A 21,164-nucleotide genomic window follows, 5' to 3' on the forward strand; every position below is an offset into this window, starting at 1 on the left:
TTATTATTTACTATAAGTAAAAATTAAACGTACAAAAAAAAATTGAAAAAGAACAAGGAATAAAGAGCTTTTTCTTAATTCACCAAAAAAATGTGTAGAAATTGACAAGCACGTGTCCAATCTTAATGGTGGTTTCATAAAATATAACAAATTGGCAACTTTGTATACATTTTAGAAATATGCTAAAATGACAATTAAATTACAAGAATTTATACTTAACATTCCTTCAATTTGTTATTATTTCTTAAAAAATCAAGTAAATAATCAAATATACAACAGAGGAATTAAGAAAGAATCAGCAATAAAGAGTTTTTCCTTACTGCCTCAAGCAAATGAGTAAAATATTTATGAGCATCCCATGATAAATATAAGTAGTACATTTTCACCTTTATATAATTTCATATAAATAAAAAATAGTATAATAAAAATTTACATGAATGTGTGCTTAAATAAAGGCATATTTAGTTACTACGTAACAAAACGATCAGGTTATGACAAAATATAAAAATTGAACCAAAGAAGACAAGGAACAAAGGGTTTCTGTCCCCAGTATCAAAGAATGGAGCGAAAAATAGGTACGATATCTTAATGATACTCCATTAGGATACACTGATTATAGCGACTTTCCAACTTTATGCTTATTTGTATTACAACTTACACCATTTTTGTAGTACGATTTGTCCTTTGCTTCAAAATGGGCCTCAGTTTCGACGATCACCTCTTCATTCGACGAAAATTTCTTCCCAGCGAGCATTATTTGGAGATTTGATGGTCTTGGTCAAGCAACACTTTCTTTTTCTTCAAATGCGGCCGTCTTTCATTTTTCAACCATAACCTTGCCAGCCGACTGTTGCGTTTTCCCACGCTTTGGAGTGGCTTCATCGTGTGCAGTCTACTTGGATGACTGTCGATTGGACTTCGGAGTGAATGTTTCATCTATTATCACGTATCGCCGCAAAAACTTCAACTTTCAAGTCGTCGTTCTTTTTGGTCAAAAGTAAGCTCGCGCGGCACCCACTTTGCACAGAGCTTTCCAATATTGTGCAATGTTCGTGAATAATATGATGTAAACATTCAGTTGATATCTTTAGAGTGTCTACTATTTCATTCAATTTCAATTTACGGTCATTCAAAATTTTGTGGATTTTTTAAATGTTTTCGTCGGTAACAACCCATTTTATGCGTTCACTGCGTTTACCGTCTTCGGTGCTCATTTCACTAAATCTAAACTCAGCATACCAATCCTTGATGGTTGATATTCCTGGGGCAGCGTCCCGTATTTTTTCCCTTCAAAAAATATATTATCAACTCGCGAAATTCCTTTTTATCCATTTTTTTCACAATAACAAAAGTTGCTTCCCACAAAATGTTATAATTCACAGACTAATAATCCGACAGCTGTTAAATTTATACACGCATCTTTTGAGGGTTAGGGCTAACTAAAAAACATAGATTTAATTCTAGTAGAGCCATCTATGTGTCAGATCGGGGAATTTTCAATTGGCCTGTTATTTGCACACAATGTTGAAAAGAAAAATAAAATAAAAATTTGAATTAGTCATTATTTAATAATAAAAACCTTAAATAGAACATACAGATGGAAATTAAGAAGCCGCTAGGAACAAACTTTTTCTTAATGCTAAAAAGAATATCTAGAGCAAAGGACAAAAAGGAATCTTAACGAATTTAGTGAGACAATGATAAAATAAAACAAAAGAATTTACATGAATGCCTACTTACTATTTCTTTAATTATTTAATATTTATTAGAAAATTGAGCAATGGTGATAGATGTGAAATGAAAATTAAGGTTTTTTACTCCAAAAAATTAGCGCAAAAAGGTGAAAGAGAGGCGTCAAATCTTAATGAGGGTCCCATAGAAAATAGTATATTCTTCACTTTACATAAAATCGAGCAATAGCGAACGAACAAGAAGAACATAACAACAATAAAAAAGCGGAAAGCTCCCGAACAAATCCCTAAAATCCGACGCAATTAATCGGGTCCCGTGGCGGAAAACTCACCCCACGACCCACCGACCGAAAACCCACCCCACTCACGATCCGGGTCCCCGCACTTCCTTTCCCCGGCCCCCACCACGTCCCGCCGCCGGTGTCGGCCGGCCGACGCCGTCGAAAGCGCAAATCCCCGACGCGCCCAGGCGTGATCCCGTAATTCCTCGAACGGGAACCCCGAAGCCCCGCTCCGCTCGCAACCCCCGCCGCCGCCCCGTTCCCACCACCCCCCGGGGCATCCGACGGCGATGACATCACCGGCTTATTAGGCGAAAGGGGCCCCGGCAATTTGCGAGGGGTTCGAACTCGGGAATTTTTCATATCATCCCGCGGCTGTGCGAGGGTGGGACCCGGTGCGAGAGGGTAGCGGGCGTCGTCCGGAACGAGGGTTAACGGTTTTGCGGTCGGAATAGTTTGCGAAACAACTGGAAAAATGCGAGAAAATCCGAAAACGCGAGTCGCCACAAAAAGGACGTACTCCGGCTTTATTTATTCGACTAGGAATGGCTCAATTTTTACTCGGACGTAAACACAAACTGTTCCAAGTCGCGGAAAAAATATCATCCTTATATCCCACCAAATAAAACGTTTCTATAAAGCTATAAATTTGTTTTAAAGATTTTTATTAATTTTATTCTTTATTGTGAGAAATCAGTACGATGTATTTTATTCAAAGTATTGTCCATTGATAGCGGCTACTTTTTCCCATATTTCGGACTATTTACGGATTTCAGAACTTTGTATCTTTTGACGCTATCCACGAATAGAGTTATATTTAAGTGTCTTCATAAGAAGTGAAGAGCTGCTCAGACAGGTCACGATTTATATGGGAACAAGTAGTAATTAAAGGGAACGAGGTTTTGAAAGTACGACGTGTGAGGTAGCACTTCCAATTTTTATGTTTCCAAGAATGTTTTCAGGTCGAGCTTTGTTATGCTGAAGAATGTTACTGTTGTTAGAAGTGTCCTAGCTATTTTTCATTCAATATTCGGATACCATGCGTCCACTATAATTTCAATATACATTTATATAAGAGCAGCTTCCATTTATACATTTACTAGCGACCCGCCCCGGCTTCGCACGGGTGCAATGCTGATACTAAATTAAATACACTACAGAAAAAAGATGAACGTTGTATATAAAAACATAGCGGCCCGCTCCGACTTTGCACGGGCATAAAATATATATGCCTATGTCACTCAATAAAAACATGATTAAAATCGATCCAGTATTTTTGGTTCATTCATTACTGCCCTTGGCCTGCACGCATTAAATTTGGAGTAAAACAATTCCTCTTCCCCTATACTTACTATGAAGATTTCCTGCTATCTTTGGAATATCTAAATTCATACAATTTTTATTACATTACACATTTTTAAACGCAAATTTTAAATTTGTAATATCTCCGAAAATATTTGTTTAATTTACATGCTGTAAGGAACCATATTGATCTATATTAATTGCACACTGTATTTAAGGTACTTAATTCGATAAGGATTAATGCCGTATTGCTTAAAATAGCTTCGTAAATAAGCCATTTTCTCACGTAAAAAGTAAACAATAAAAATGGTTAATGTGGGCTATCCCCAAAAGATAAACATATACCATCGCGGACTTTTTTGTAGACCTTTTTATGGTGTACAATACTGTAGTACATTAATTTGATCTAACTCGTAGGGGTTAGGCAGCGTTTTTGCTAATTGCTAAATAAGCCTAAAAAAATAGGTTAATTTACGACATCACGTTAGAAACCTCTAAAATTAGCAATGTTGCCTTAGTATATTATGCATGTATTATACATATAAACCTTCCTCTTGAATCACTCTATCTATTGAAAAAAACCGCATCAAAATCCGTTGCGTAGTTTTAAAGATTTAAGCGCACATAGGGATATAGGGACAGAAAAGGCGACTTTGTTTTATACTATGTAGTGATAAATAAAATTAATTAAAATTCATTAAAATTAATGTAACAGTCATTAAGGTTATATTATCCATTTAATCTTTACAATATTTCTCATAATCGTTTCCAAGATATACTTTTGATTTATTTAAGACATTTAGCAGATTAAAGTGAAACTGATGGAACCTTAAAAAAAAGAAATACATTTGGAACATTTTTAGTTTAATGTATTTCAAAACTCTGACTAATAGGATTCATATCCTGTATTTATCATTAGTGATAATAGTGAGTGTCCAAGATAATAAAGTAAAAAGTACAAAAATATGTACTATAGACGATGTTACAAACTATGTTTCTAATAAAGTGATACAACGTGCTATGAATTCATAGTCTAGTGTCAATTACTTCGAAATAGTGTGTGTTCATCCTAACGTATTTGCTTAATGTGACTGGTGGCAGTGTAGACATCTATATAATAAATATCATAAGAAAGAGTTATTACTCACTGAATCGCTAGACAACTATGGGCGATTAAAAGTTTTACGAAATATAGAAAATGAAAATTAAGGGAGTACAGGAAGGGATCCCCACAAAACGTATTGTGGCTTTCGAATCGCTGGAGTCGAATAAATGACTAGACATTGCTCAATTTTTACTGAAATGCCACAAAAAGAAACCAAAAAACGTCATATATACCTATCTATAAAATAACTTTTAATAATATTCAAACAGATAAATTGGTTTACAATACGGTAACTGTAAGTACCAATCTAAACTTTTAGATATGTTTTGATTGATTTAAGCGGAAAAATAACGTTGTCCCGTAGTTAGGACCATTATATGCGTTTTTTAAATGCATGGTTCTATATCATCAATTCACGCAATCTGCAGTTACTATTTTATTTAGTTTTATAAGCTAGTAGTAATAGACCACAAAATGTTACAAATTCGTAACATCAATCTTTAATAAGACTAACATAAAATTATTTAAATATATTGAATTTACATAATATATATAAACTGTGCTCGTTATTTTTATAGAGAGCAAATTTAATTCACTAGGAATAAGTATGATGTCACAGATGATTTTAACATTTATATTCAATAAACGTTGACAACTTTAAATTATACCACAATAATCTTCCCAAATTGTAAAAATGTATTTCTAAAATAATGTGTAACCATTTGTTCTTGATAAAGTGAGTAAAGATCGCAATGACAACTCTACTAAAGACTTTAATTTGACGAAACTAATTGTGGATGATAAACCGTTACCAACTCACATCATAATGAAAATCAAAATATTAGGAATATACATACTCTCATAATTTTTGCACTTTAAAAAGGGATATATTAATATATATATATATATATATATATATATATATATATATATATATATATATATATACAATCCTTGAAACTAAAACAGACATTTGAGTTATGACGAAGCAGCATCAGGATGCGTTTCTAAAAGTGCGAAAAACCGGAAAACTGGTATTTTATGTAGAGAAATGTCAAAACCAACGAAACCTAACATCTCCAGAAAAGCTATCAGACTAGGCATCGGCAACATCAAACTGTTATTTTTGCGATAATCGATTGTGCGATTCTGACTGCACATATTTTACAATCAAAGTTTTAAGTAATCAATTAATAAGCTATCTCGAGACAGAACAAGAGAAGACAGAAGATGAGAATAAATATAAGATAAAATTATAGGTAACTGAATAAAACAGCTCTAATAAAAAAGCTTAAAACAAAAATAAGATATATAAAATTAGTACGTTACTAAACATGAATTACATAAATAGAATACAAAAATTAATAGTCTATGACTCCAAAGAATTAATCCTCTATGATATTCGATAATTCTTAAATTCGTTTATATTCTCACACAGTGACTATAAACATTACACTCAAAAGCAAAATTAATGAATTATGATATAAATTTAACGAGATTCACGCTGTGTTTCAATAAACGAGTTTATTGGGATCGCCCAGTTACACTTGTCAGTTTTATTGGTGCTGTAAGGAAGGGCTCATCGGCCTAGTCATAAGGAAAAACAGGAAAACAGCAACCCACAGGGTGTTGCTATACAATCTTCCGCCCGAAAATAATAAGAAATCCCCGTTTAGTTCCAATCATCATTTTTCCTCTGTATTTATCGTATTTCCCATTTTCTATCCGTTCGTCACCAAGAAATTATATCATACAGCATATTATGAGAAGAATAATTAAATAGAAATCTCATTTATTCAAAACAATAACAATATTCAACTAAATTTCAGTAATTTCGTTGTTTCCAACTTTTTAAACGCTAATTTATTGAATCTGATGAATGAACTATTACCACTTTTCTAGTAAATCCATAATAAATATTTTCTATTAAAACCACATCTCGAAAAGACGATGTATTTTTGGGGCTATCCACGAATCGATAATTTTTTTGGATATCTTTATAAGAAGTGAAGCGCTACACAGACAGATCACGACTTACATGTCGGAACAACTCGTAATAAGAAGGTGCAAGGTTTGAAGAATACGATGAGTTCGGTAGTTTGGCTTATTTCGGTGTTTCTAAGTATGTTTTCACCTAGTTTGTAACATCTGGTCGAGCGTTGTCATGATGAACAGTAACATTATAATAAAATAAAGTCACTGGCAAATGCGATTTATTCGATACAAATTCGGACAATTTCAGCACAATAAAGATAATTTTTGTTCATACTTCGAGGATCATACTGAGAAAGCCTGTGAGGCTATAACATGAATTTGGCTACAAATGTACCCGATTTGATTTAATATACAGTAACACCATTTGTTGTAAATCATTTAAATTTAATTTTGAAAGTCATAGTTCTCACAATTATCATCATCCAGTGATTTTCAAGTAACAACTCTACATCACTAAGAGAGTTTTTCAAAGACCTGGGTGAGGCAAGATCGAGGCTTTATAGTCGATGTATCGAAACTTTCAAGTCAATTTATCTCAATTGTTGCAGAGTTACTAAAGATGTTCATGGTCTGGCGTTATTGTGAAGAAAGGCATTTTATATTAATTAAGACCGCATTTTCTGTTAATTTTTAACGGTACAGAGTCGAGTTAATGGTTTGACCACGGTCTTAACAGTTAATGTGAACAGTTATTTTCCTTTCTGTCAAATACTTAGCATCAACTTCCCTAACGTCAGTGCTAGATTTGCAACCATTTGTGAAGCTTCTCCAGACGTCGAGATCTATTGTTCCCGCACATTACTGTGGTAAGTGATTCACTTTTGGTCTCCCATAATGATTTATCTCAAAAATCGCTCGATTTCATGGTGTTTCAGTCGCGATTCAGAAAATGAAAGTAGATCAATTAAATTCTGCACTGTTAATTCTTGTGAAGTTCAACTGTCGAGCTTCTTTTGGTACCTAATGTACATGTAAAAATTAAATCATTAAATATTCTGTAATAAACAAAACATAAATAAAACCGTTGTGGGGAGTTTTAAAAGAGATAGTGGGGATTGGATTTTCATCTCAAACATCATTGAAGCAATTGGAGGATGTTTGGGTACAAGAATGGGCCATTTGAAGGAATTCAAAATTGACTGAGCACGTATCTAGCCACAAAAAATAACAATTTTTGAGATGGTATTCATAAACTATCTAAAAAATGGAGAAGTTACAGCCAATCCAATGGACAATACCTTAAATAACATCATCGTTCATGTTATAGAATAAAACGATGTTGTTAACAAAAACAACAAAATTGTATATCCAATATGTAAATATGAAATAAAAAAAATTAAAGAAAACATAAAATCGTTGTTGAGAGTTTTAGAACATAGGGCGAGGAGTAGATTTCCATCTGAAACATCATCAATTGGGGGATGTTTTGGTACAAGAATGGGACGTTATGGATACTCTGTTGAAAACTATTGAGACATTCTCCGAATCTATTCCTCGAAGAATTACAGTAAAAGCAAATAGTGATTCAACATCCTATTAACAGATAAAAGTTATGTATATATCAGATGTTCATATTATTTTGTCTATCTCATGTATATTGCCCACACCTAAACTACTCAGACTAGTTTTTACGCCATTTATAAGAATCAAATATTGACTGGGTATGTTTCTATCCGTGAAAAATAACAGTTTTTGAGATGGCATTTATACTTCATCTAAAAGATGCAGAAAAGTTACAATACCTTGAATAATTCATGTTGATATAGAAACGGAACCATGTTGTCAATAAAAACTGCAAACATTTACATTCAATATATGAACATTAAATAACAGTTCCATAAACATATTATGCATTAGAAATAATAGTCTTCAAACCGTATAAGAAGAAATAAAGCAACACCCTGTGGAGTCGATAGTAAATCGTTCCTTTGATCAGTCCGGCGACGACAGAAAAGGAAGAAAAAAATTAAAACCGCCGCACAAAGCCCCCTCGAAGTTTCCTCGAAACGTCGCCGACGCCGTCCGCTCCCCCCTCCGGGTCCCCTCACGGTCCCGTAACAGCGCCGCTCCCTGCGACGCCCTCGAGACCGTTCAACCCCCTTTTTTACGGTCGCAGCCCTCGCCCGCATCCGTTCGGCCGAATTTTACCAAAAACCCTCGTTTTCTCCGGCAGCAGGAAGTCGGCTCCTGCAAAGAGGCGACCGACCCCCGGGGCTTCGGTTTTGCGCCTCGGATACGTTCCGCTTGTATTCTTTTTGCCCTTCTCGGGACTCTCTTTTTTATTTCGCGCTGCTGTGTGACGCTACGGTGATGGCAATTCGGGCGATGTTCGCACGACGACCGTTGTTTTCCGATAAGCGGACGGGACCCATAACGTCACCGAAACCGTTGCGAATGTTCCACAAAATCGTACGCGCCGTTAAAAATATTTGTTCAAAGCAGGAACCCAAAACAAATAACGTGTACGATTCAACAGCGTTCAAAAATAATTTCGAAACAATCTTACAGTAAAAGCATCAATAAAGAACAGAACTCAAAAAATATGTTCAAAGTCAAACAGCAACAAAAATTTTAGGGAAAATAAGCCACTGTCTATTTTCTATTGAACAGTTAGATGAAAGCTATTGACTCAAACATATAACACATGTATTTCTGATATTAATATTTTCTGGTATTCCTGATAGTATTTTTTCAACAAATTCAAAAAACTGCGGCAGCAATTTTGAGAAATGTAAATAAAAACAGATTTTCAAGTTGCAAAAACTTGAGAGTGACTTAATTTTTCAGTAAAATGTTCGTTAACTTCAATATAACTATTTCAATGGTCTTCCAATTTATGCATCTTATCACTGTAATAGTTTTCAAGATCTCTAAAATATTTTTTAATGCAAGTTTTAAAAAATCCTACTTTGATCACTGATTTTAACGACATTTTTCATTAATTTTGAAGTCCCTAACAGTTTAAAAAATTGTTCTTGAATCAGAGACGGGGTTATACAACTCTTTACCAAGTTTTAGCTTCTTGGTTTGATTATAATACAAAATACTCGAATAATTTTTAAAAAAGTACTCAAATATGTTTTGGTTCCACTAAAACCAAATAGTTTAATGCAAAAATTTTGTGAAACTGCTTTGAATCTTTGAAGAGAATAGCAAGAAGTTGATAATACAGGAAATGATAATTAATATATGTTCACTGTAATGTTGTCTAAGTTATTCTTTAAAATAATTGTAAACTAGGAGAGGGAAATACATTTTGCAAAACACTTGTGAAATGAGGTAAAATTTAAAACAATTGATAACATAACCATAGTAAACTAAAATAAGATTGAAAACTCAAACCCAACAAAACAATCATACAGAAATCAACATGAACATCGACATGAAAGAAATGGGTCACAATGGTATTCCAGAATGTCAACACACGACCATATTGCTAATAATACCCGTCAGATCAGATAGTTCACCAGATTCACCAGGTATTGTCCCTAAACCTAAAAATTGTTCTAAGTAACAAGTATTTACTATGTACCTTCTACAAACAAAATTACATTATAATAGACCTAAAATGTTATGTATTTTCAACATTTTAACCAACTAAGTACAACGACAAAGTCAGTGCGTTCTTTTTTTTTGAAAAATTGCATTTTATATTTCTATTTTGAATAAATGCCTTACTTAAGCTAAACAGCAAACAGTAAACGTCCTTTTGGTAATATTATATTTTTCACTAAAGGTGTTTCATATTATCTCAAAATATTCCTAGATTAATAGTTTAATATTTTTAAATCATATGTATTTGACATATATGGATAAATAGACAGATGAATAAATAAAATGAAGCTTAAAATATACATTTAAACACGATATGTATCATATATGAAAAATAAAGTAAAGTAACTTAAATGTATTATTAAATAAAAATAATTTATTTGTTTCTTGCTAATATTGTATGTTTAGTCTTCTTTTAACCAATTAGGATTTTATCTAGATTGTACCTAGAAAGCAAGGTGAGCTCTGAACCACGACTCTTGGTATTAAACCTATCTGGCTAGTAGCCAACTTAGATACCATCCCAGAAAATATCCAGTCTATTCTATTTGTCACAATCACAAACATACATTAAAACACCCATGCTGTAAACGTGATTCGAATACATAACCGACGTCTTTACCACTGCGTTGGTAACCCAATAGTTCTTATTAGTATAAATATATTAAAATAATGCTGTTGAGAAAGCATATAAAGAAAAAAAATGCAGATAAATACTTTTGGAAAAATATTGTGTAATAATAAATATATACTGATTATTGTAGAATTTTGGGCAAATACAGAATTACTACATAACGTTTCTAATGTGTTATAATCTAAAAATTAACTATCATATTAATAAAATTAGTAAACAATATCATAAAATATATTGGTGTTAAACAAAACGCAATTAATAAGTTCAATGACATACAGCAACTTCACTCGATCGCCAAAGTTATTTCGTTAAGTATTAATCCAAGGATGCCCAACAAAATTATATCGGTCCTATGAAGTCGAATGCAATCACTTATTCCCAACAAACATTAGAATCTTCGCACAATACTTACTAAAAATACTCGTAGTGTGCATTCGTTTTAAATGCTACGGTTATTTCATGCCGAAAATTTAAACTACTATAAAAAGTATATTTAATCATATATAATTCGAATAAATAAAAACACCCATGCAATAAGCGGTATTCGAACCCATTATCCATGATTTTACCACTGCGTTGGTAACCCGGTAGTTCTTATTAGTATAAATATGATAAAATATTACACTGGAGAAAGCAAATACAGAATATATCAATATAATAACATACAGATAATGCTTTTGGAAACATATTAACAGTGTAATAATAAATAAATACAATTATTGTTAAATTTTGGGCAGAATTACTACATAACATTTGTAATATTAATGAAAATCATAATTAATTTATAATAATATACTATAAAAATTAACTGGTTTTAAAACAAAATGCGATTAATAAGTTTAATTACAAATAACAACTTCATAATCATCAACTCGCCAAAATTATTTCATTAAGTATAAAGCCAAGGATGCGCCACAAAATTGTAGCGGTTCTATAGTCGAATCCAATCATTTATTCCTATTCATATTTAATTCGAATACATTTTATATCGGTCTAGAAAAAAATTCCAAACTAGTTCCTAATTCGAAACAATATCCCAATGTTTATAGTCTTTTTTTAGTTTATGCAGTTTTTATGTAGTTTAGTCTTAAATGGTATCTAGTATAAATTAATATAATATTATGATGAATATATAAAAATCGTTAATATTTGTAGTACTACCGGAACTATAATAACAAAGATATTTTAAAAAGTAATAAAATGTAACGAAATCGGCGCATGTATTACTGAAAAAACAACGTATTCGACATACCTTAGCGCCGCTGGTTGGAACGTATAGGGGTGGATCCTGCGTAGAACCCTTCAGTCCGGAAGCCACGGGTTCGATTCCCTCGTCCGTGTCACAAACGCTGAACCGTCCCGCGATGGCGTCGGCCGGCTTCGCCTCGTACCCCTCGGGCTGGCCAACCCGGAACCCCTTGGCCTTCACCCAGAAACGAAACTTGCTGGTGTCCGCGCTGGCCGTCTCCTCGCCCCTCAGGGTCCGCAGGATCCGCGCGTACTTCCTCAACGTCACCGTCTTGGTCTTGGCCAGGTCGCCGTACGTGCGCACCACCCACGGCTGGTACACCTCCAGCATTTCGTCTTTGACGGCGGCGGTACCGCGGCTCCGCTTGGCGCCGTTGTTGTTCCTCTCCGGGGGCGGTTTCCTCTTCGCTCCCCGTTTCTTATCGCCCTGGGTCTGATTGTGGTGGTGTTGATTATGAGCGAGCATCGTGACCGGTGACGAAGATATCGTCGTCGTCGTCGTGTCGTCCACCTGTTGCGTTGTGCTTGCGGGCCCGCTTCGTTTAGTGACCCTTCTCGAGAGAATCGTCGCGCTAGACTGAGGTATCGTGGCTTTCGTGCGGGACCCTCGTCGTCGCCGGTGCGGCCCCCCCACTACGGGCCGAGTCCCGTGTTGGAATAGCGGGAAGGCGGTGGCGCCCCTAGGCCGGACGTCGCGTTTCGGACTCCGGTGTTTTGCGGGCCTGGGGTCGTGTCGGCCGACTGTTACTCGTTCACGATACTTTTCCTTTCTGTATAGGACGCCGCTTGATGAATACTCATCCGAAACTCGACGGGATTATCAATATATTGCGATTTTCGATGTTATTTTAATAATATTTGAAAGCTAATGAGATTTTAAATTTAATTATTATCAATTTTATAGTTATTTACATCAAATACTGTTATGAAAAAAATATTTTTAACAAAAAAATAAATAAAGAATTTTAAATTTGTCTATATGTCACAAAATGTTATTATTATTTTTGTATTGTTTGGGCTCAAGTGATCAGTTGGTAGTAGTTAAAATAATATTGCAAATAGATATATAGGTTTAGGTAGGTTTTAAGCAAAATCATATGTATATAGTAGAATATAAAATACGTGTAGTAGATAGGTTAAATCAGTTTTTATTTTATTTTTATTTAATTATTACAACGATTATTATGTACATATTTTATTTTAAAAGGTTTTTTGTGTAAAAATTTTAAGTTTGATTATTTTTAAATTTTTAGTGAGTTTATTTATTTTTTGAAGTCAGTTCAATTTTTTTGTTACAAATATTTCATTTTTCCCTTTTTAGTGTTAGATATTGACACAATAAATTACGCAGTTATTGTATTACATTGAATAGCCCAATTTAAAGTGCAGCCCTTATGAAGAAAAATGGCAGTAAGAAACGACGATTAAAAATGAGGAACGCTTCAGGACCCGGGGTCTGCTACCTAGTCTAGGTAACCTGACAATTTTTCCAATCAAACTAGAACAAAACAAGTTGCAGCTCCCGTTGAGAATCGAAGCCGCGAGTAATCCGCGTGTGAGGGTAACGTTCTAATCGATACATCATTCAAACCATTTGTTTTTTTTTTTCAACGACATCTTATATCATAAGATTGGTGTTTAAAAAACTAACTAAATGGTGTTTACACTAAATAACTTCCGATGTTTCGTCACATCAACTTAAAAATATCTTTATAAACAAATATCTAATTATTTTAGATTAAAAATATGTGAAAACTTAGTGCGTTCCTTTGAAATTTGAGCGTTTCCCTCGATTTCCCCCCTTCTTCCTAACAGATCATGATTTAGTTCCAATGGGACCACCTCGAAAGTTCACTCTTTCGTAATTTTTCATAATTGACGGAGAAATCGGCGAACATACATTAAAAAAATATATATACAGGCGAACATAGAACCTTCCCCTTTTTCGAAGGCAGTTAATAAACCAAGTAAAATAATAATATGAATTTGACATATTTCAGATCCCAAGCGTATAAATTTGTAAATGGTTTTCTTTTATTTGACACTATATTGTGAAAAAACAGTACAATGTCTTGATGTTGTCGACGAGTCGACCTATTTTTGGTATCTTCATAAGAAGTATGGCGCTGCTCAAATAGATCACGAACAAGTAGTAATTAGAAAGAGCAAGGCTTGGTCAATATGGCAGGTGGGGTGTTTCCAAGTTTGTTTTCACCGGTTTTACAACATTTGGTGAAAAGTTGTCATGCTCAGGAATAATAAGGTTGCGTCTTTGCCCGTATTCCGTCTATTTTTCGCGCAGTGCTCGACTCGAATATATCATTTGTAGTCAATAGGGATCTCTATTGATTGTTTCAACGACTAATGCCTTTAAATCCTCTTCTTCAACTTTGTTTAACAGTCCAGAACGCCCATCGCCTTCAGTATCAAAATCATTGTTGATCGCATGACGAAATTAATAGAGCAGGGTTGCCACCAGCTTCGCAGAGTAATCGATGACCTTCAGCCACCTTTATCTTATAAAATTAAAAAAAAAATTATTTATATAATTTTGAAAATGTATAAAAATTATAAAAAACCTACTCCGAAAAATAGATCATTTCATAATTATTCATAATTGATATAAATCAATGTAAATTATGTGGTAAGTTCCTTAATTTTTCTGTATAATTTGAGCAACTCACTTGAGTAATTATAAATCTTCATATTTTACTCCATAATATTTTTCATCCAATATTTTAATTCAAAACAATTATACCCTAGCCATACCATTTGATAAAAGCAATTTACCTATAATCATATAAAATCAAATCCTTTCCTGTAAGCAAATTTATTTATTTCAGACAATTTCAGGTACCTCATTTAATATTTAGTTTTAGTTTTCATTACTACTTTATATCTTAACATTTAAAAATACCTCTAATCTCTGATTAGTATGTCTCTAGACCATATCGACTACAATCACTTCTTAAACAAATATAAATGTTTTCAGCTTTTTTGTGTTTTCAAAACGAATTGATTAATATTTATATTATGAACTTGAAAAAGCTGCTTGCTAAAATCTTAATATCTTATGAATACAGGCTAAACGACTCTTGTTATTCTCGTATTTTATTACTGGAAATTTTGGGAAATCATGTTTTTATTTCACAGCTGAGTATACATGTATATAAGTTGTATCCGGTAAAGCGGATGCACCTAATATGTTATCTCTACCAAAAAATGTGAAATGTAACTTTATATTATCACACTATTCGTAATAGATTTGTATCCCAACTTATCAGCACTTTTGAATAGTTCCAAAAGAACCGGAATAAGCAAAACTAATACAAAATTTTAATCAATGTGGCTTGGAATTAAATAACAGCGTTAAATAATATTTTAACTCACTAATGTTTCATTTTAAATATAGAAAGTTGTTATTTGATTTTATTGGAATTTATGCATCACGTTAGACAAAAAGCAAAACACATTAGAACCAAAATAAAACAACTATACCGGTTAGTCGGAAGATACTTTCAACTTGATCTAAAATCTAAAATCAATTTGGACCTATGGGATGCAAATATGGGGTTGCACTAAAAATTCAAATCAACTCGTCATACAACGCTGTCAAAACAAGGTTCTTTGATTGATTACCAATGCCTATCGCTATGTAACTAATGAAGAACTGCACGATGACTTAGAAATCAAATGGATTTGCGAAGTTGTCCAAGATTTCGCCTTGAAACACAAAAGAAGATTACTAAATCATACTATCGTGGAAGCAATACAACTGCTGGACAGCGCGCAGGATGTCAGGAGATTGAAACGAACAAAACCATACGAGCTTATATAAAGTGTATACATTTAGTGTAAACTATAGCTATAAGTTAATAATTAATAAATAATTATAATTTTGTAATTGAGGAATACATACTGATGTATTTTCTCACATTCGTCTTACTTGTTAACTAATCCAAATACATAGGAAAAGTAGTAATAAATTAATTGTAAATTAAGATTGTACTAAGCGTATCTAATAAAGATGTTATAAAAAAAATTGGCATTTATTTATTTATAGAGTATATTACGCAAAACTTTTAAAACTGAAACAATTTCACTACGTATAAGCTTTCACCATACTAAATTTCACTCATCCCGATAATCCAGTTTTCCTCAAAAAGGGAGGTAACACTTTTAAAAAATGTTATTAAACGAAAAAATTATAAACTAAAAAGCTTTTTCTATAACACGTTATTTATATTCATTTATATTCTTGGAAGTAGTGCAATGAAGTGCTTGGAAGTAAAATATGTCATAAGAGACTCCATAAAATGTTACCGAACCAATACATTGAACTATTAAACTCTCAGCAAGGAACAAGAATAAGCCTCTTAATTAAACAAAAAAATAATCAAAAGCAAGAGTACCAAAAGGCAGTGTTTTGGCTTCTGGTCTTTACCCACTCTAGACATGTAACATGCCACAAATAGAAACTGTTTCTGTGGTCACATTTGCTGATGAGACGACGATACTTACTATTGGAGACAACAACGAAGAAGCAACCACAAAACAACAACACGCAAGTAATAATATAAATAAGTGGACTCAGATACATAGAATAAAAGTTAACTAGGATAAATCAGTGCATATTTAATTCACCCACAACCAAAGTCCCTAAAAGGAATAAATCTTGATGCAAGACCCCGTTGGAAAGAATATATTAAAAAATATATATTTGCTATTTGGAAAAAAATCTAAAATACCCAAACGTAGTAAGTTGCTGCTGTATATCTAAATTCTAGACTTTTATGGATCTATAGATTTCAGTTATGGGCAACAAGTTGGTGCGCTTTATCCAGAACTATTTAGCTATCAGGTTGCTGTTGAACATGAGAGAGATATCTTGGATAACTTCGTAAACACATTTGATTTCGAGGTCCTCACAGTTCAGTTTAAGAAAAAGAAACACACAATTTGACAAATGAACTACTGAATTAGTAATTTGAGATGAACTTCAAACTACTAAGATGTTCTTCCGGTCTCCTTTTCTTTTTAGGATTGCCCTAGAGAGATATGCCCTTTGGCATAATACCCGTGTCATCGGCAAATGTTCCAAGTACTTAAGTTTTGTGTAAAGTGTTTGTAAGCTTCTAGTGAGTAATCTCACATACTAGAATGTCATTCATGCGAAATTCTAAATTTTTGTTCGAAAAGATACAATTATTATAAACTCCATTTTATGTATTAGTCCCAAATAATATAATAATTAGTAATTTAAATTAAATAATTTTAAGTAATTTGTCTTTGAAATATCCGAGTTCCTTTCCATAGCGAATAGTCTTTGTCTGCTTCTGGGCTTAATTTATTTAACATATTTTTTGGAGCATTCTTTAAACTCTTAATTCGTTTAATTACTGATTCTAAAAAACATTAAGTTGTCTACAACATTTCTAGTTCTAGTTCTATGCTGTAATCTTCTAGCTCCTCGAGGAAGTAATTTGCTTATATTCTGATATCCCTTTTGTTGTTGGTATAACTTCTTTTGAAGCTTTTTACTCAAGTTCGTCTATAGTTTTGAGTATTACGTTTTAATTGGTTTGTCCATCCATTATTAAGCTAAATTCGTCGCAGTTGGTGTATTTGTTAGTAAGATTTTTCAAGGTTCTAAAATAAATATAAAAAGGGAATTAAGTAATTAGCTCTCGATTATACATAATAATATTGCGTTAACATCTAACATGTGTAAAAAAATTAAAGTTATTTTTTCATTCTAAATATACTCAATTCAAGATAAGGTCATCCAGCCGGAAATGTGTAAACTTCGTGATAATATTATCATTTATAGATCAGTTCGTTACATTGTTACTATAGGCTAGATCCTAATTTTGATTTAACTTCGAAAACCTTAATTCAATTTGACTCAATCAATATAACTTGTAATATTTGGCCCAAAACCAAACGGACTTGCTGGTGTCTTCTAAGACCTAATAATAATTGAAACTTCATAATTTATGACAGGTCTATTTTAATATTGAAACAACTGAAGTAACAACCATTTTGGTAAAAGTTTTCCTTTATAAATATATATATATATATATATATATATATATATATATATATATATATATACATATTACATTAATGTTAATAAATAATATTTTTGTCGCCAATAAAATATATTTCTAAGTTCAAAATATTTTCAAATTACTAATTGCATATTGTACATAACGTAATATTTTCCGTAGAATAAATGCTTCGTTGTAAAAAATTAATAACAATATTAATCAAAGTAGCCATTTTTCTCCATTTTTCTAGGAACATTTGAATACTATAAAAACATTTAAGGCAAAAAAGGTGACTCGATAGGGCTATTCGAGTTAGGTTCGTCGTTTAATTTTTATAAAAATTTATTAAAAATTTAGAGATTTATCAAAAGCTCTAGGCATCATTAAGCAATATTTTACCTATGTTGTAGGCACAATGGATGTCGCAAAAATACTTTTGAATGCAATTTAAGTTCTTCTTATATCTTTGTGGGAAAAACCTGTAATATTATCACCTGATTCAAAACAAAATAAGCAGATAAAAAGTTATGTGAACCTAGTATTTTATCTCTGAAGCGAATTAATGTCTGGAAATCAATTCATGAAGTTGTTAACCCCAGTATTTAGGATGCAAAAGAAATGTTGTTAGTTGTACAACAATAACTTCAAATTATTATTACATTCGTCAAGAATGAGAAAAAAACTATGGTGAAATTCTTTAAATTAAATATGTATATTTTATCTAACTGATGTTCTGTGGTGTTTGAAAAACAATTTTCATCAAGCAAAGGTATAGTAACGATAAAACTTCAAACAATCTAGAATTCCATAGAATAATAAAATGTATATATTATTATTTCAAGATATTGAATCGTGTTTTTCTTCTTATAATTTGTTTTATACCCTCACAAGACCTAGATGAAATATTTAAAAAAAAGATTTGACTTTCATTTGAATAGAAGAACTGGGTTTTCATAAATTTTACAACGACTTTTCAGCAATTGCAAATTCGCCTGATCTTTACAATCGATAAAATATTTTTTTCTAATCGTTCAACTAAGCCCTTTTCCAACCGTGTCATAATTACTATTTCAAGATTATCCATTCTTATATTTGTTTATCCAAGAAGTATGCTTACACTGACAACAAAGGTCGATGACTTTCGGCCTTTTGTTAAATTAAACAGAAAAGTTATCTCGTAATTTAGCATTTCCAGAACTGAAAAAGTTTCCGAAATATATAAATGGCTTTGACGAATGTAATTAACATAAATAGAATCAATTAAACAATTTAACTGATGTGATGGTTTATGTTTGTTTAGCAATTTTTGAGGTGAACTTATGAAATTAATAGGGTATAATTTCGCAACCACAAAATTGTAATAATTATTTATAAGTTATGATTGATTTGTTAGGGATTCCCATATATGCATCATAACTTATTGACTTTTACCAAAAAAATATGTTTTACTATAGTAGGCCGGGGACTTTTCAATTAACCTGTTAAGTATTTAAAAATTCACAATTCGGAAACATTTAGAATAAAACTAACTAATTAAGATAATTTTTACAGAGGAGATCACTTAATGAAGTACATGTCATGTATATAATATAATTATAAAAAATGCTATTAGCCAGTCTGCATTGAGGAACCACTAAGAGTAATAATTTAAAAAAAAATTAATTTTCTGTTAATATACCATTGTTTTTTTTGAAAAATAATTTAAATTCATATAAAATACAGTATCCAATTAATTTGTTTTATTTTGAAAATAATTTAATTGCATGTAGTTTCTCAGTAAATCTGTGGATAAAAACGTCTTCAAAATATACACAAAATCATCCTCTAGTGTAAACAGAAGCTGTTAGGAAATCATTTAAAGTCATTTTGAGATAGACAGAGCGTTAAAGCAGCAATAAAGTACATTTATAATAACCCACATGTTGATCAGGCAGCTCTAATTAAATGTAACGAAAAAAATTTTGTTATATTAGCGCCCCGAACTTCTTTATCTGCTTCTGAATGGGAAACAAATATTGTTTATTTAAATGATGAAATTGTAAAAAGTGTCGGAACATGTTTGCGCTTTTCTTGATGTCCTATATTAACATGGAATAATAAACATCCAAGATATGTTGCAATGGTAGTTCAGCTTTCCACTATTGATCCACACACTAAAGCTTTGAGTAGTTTTCTGTCAGTATACGAGCAGTACGTATTTGAGAAATACCGATTGAAAATAAAAACTGATTATAAAGACCAAGAACTCAATAATGAGATACTAGTTTGGGTTTATCAACAAACATTCAACAATTAACCAGACATATAGAATAGAATAACAGATATAATTGAGAAAGCCTATAAGCTAAAAAAATGTATGTTCAGCTATATTTGTTAGATGCAGCACAAACCCTCGATAAAGTATGGCATGGCGGCCTCGCGAACTACAGCAAAAGTTATCGAAACTATACACTGAACTATTCAAATCTAACATTATAGCCATAATTTTTTAAGTCAAATAAGAGAAAGCCTACCCTACTAAACAGAAGAAGCTAAAGTAGGTACTACAAGGAGTCAATAATATAAGAGTATTATGGCCAATTCTTTATCAATTCTTTACCTCTACACATTTGATATACCACAAATGGAAAATATCACGATGGTTACATTTATTGATTTTTACTGTCGGAGGTCATAGCAAAGATAGTATATGAAAATTATAACAGATAAGTGACAATATAAATAATTGGACCTTAGCCGAGGAAATAAAAATTAACGAAAGTAATGCATATGCAGTTCACGGATACTCGGATCGCATAATCACCAATTACAGTAAATAATCCATATAACAACAACGTTAAGTATCTCGGAATGATTCTTGACGCAAAACTTGGTTGGAAGGAACATGTAAAATTGAAAAGGAAAGAGCTGGAGTTTATATATAGGAAAATGTATTGGTTAATTGGGAAAAAATCATAATTATCAGTATATAATAAATTGTTATTTGACAGGCTAGTATTGAAACTTATATGGACATACGGAATTTAATTATAAAAGTAATGTAAATACAATACAAGTTTTCCAGAACAAAGTCCCTAGACATACTGTCTGATCTACAGGACTTACCCGCACCAAAACCTTCAGATACTGATTGTCACTCAAGAAATCAAGAGAATTGCAAGATGATATGAGAAGAGACTAGATTCTCAGGTCAATATCGAAGCAATACAACTCTTGGATAAAACCAGAACAAAACACAGACTCATAATACTTATGTAGTGTAGTAAGGTGCATTTAATAGAAAAACAGCAGGCTTGATATATAAAC

At 32.4% G+C, this 21,164-nt stretch overlaps 1 protein-coding gene across 2 annotated transcripts in view; it reads right to left on the bottom strand.

Annotated features, from left to right (window-relative positions):
• The window catches only part of LOC143196535 (nucleolar protein 4), a 121,639-nt gene extending 109,213 nt beyond the window's left edge, over nt 1-12,426 (bottom strand). Inside the window, exon 1 of one of the 2 annotated variants that reach the window (XM_076404279.1) lies at nt 11,813-12,426. In XM_076404279.1, the coding sequence (XP_076260394.1) occupies nt 11,813-12,274 (462 nt within the window). In that variant the 5' untranslated portion in view covers nt 12,275-12,426. The remainder of the gene's footprint in view (nt 1-11,812) is intronic. The other variant, XM_076404278.1, reaches the window with a different exon arrangement.
• Between the last annotated feature and the right edge of the window lie 8,738 nt (nt 12,427-21,164).

The sequence above is a fragment of the Rhynchophorus ferrugineus genome, unplaced genomic scaffold (assembly GCF_030347505.1).
Source record: "Rhynchophorus ferrugineus isolate W39M unplaced genomic scaffold, kcgeb_rfMv2 rfM4, whole genome shotgun sequence".
NCBI classification, from domain to species: domain Eukaryota; kingdom Metazoa; phylum Arthropoda; class Insecta; order Coleoptera; family Curculionidae; genus Rhynchophorus; species Rhynchophorus ferrugineus.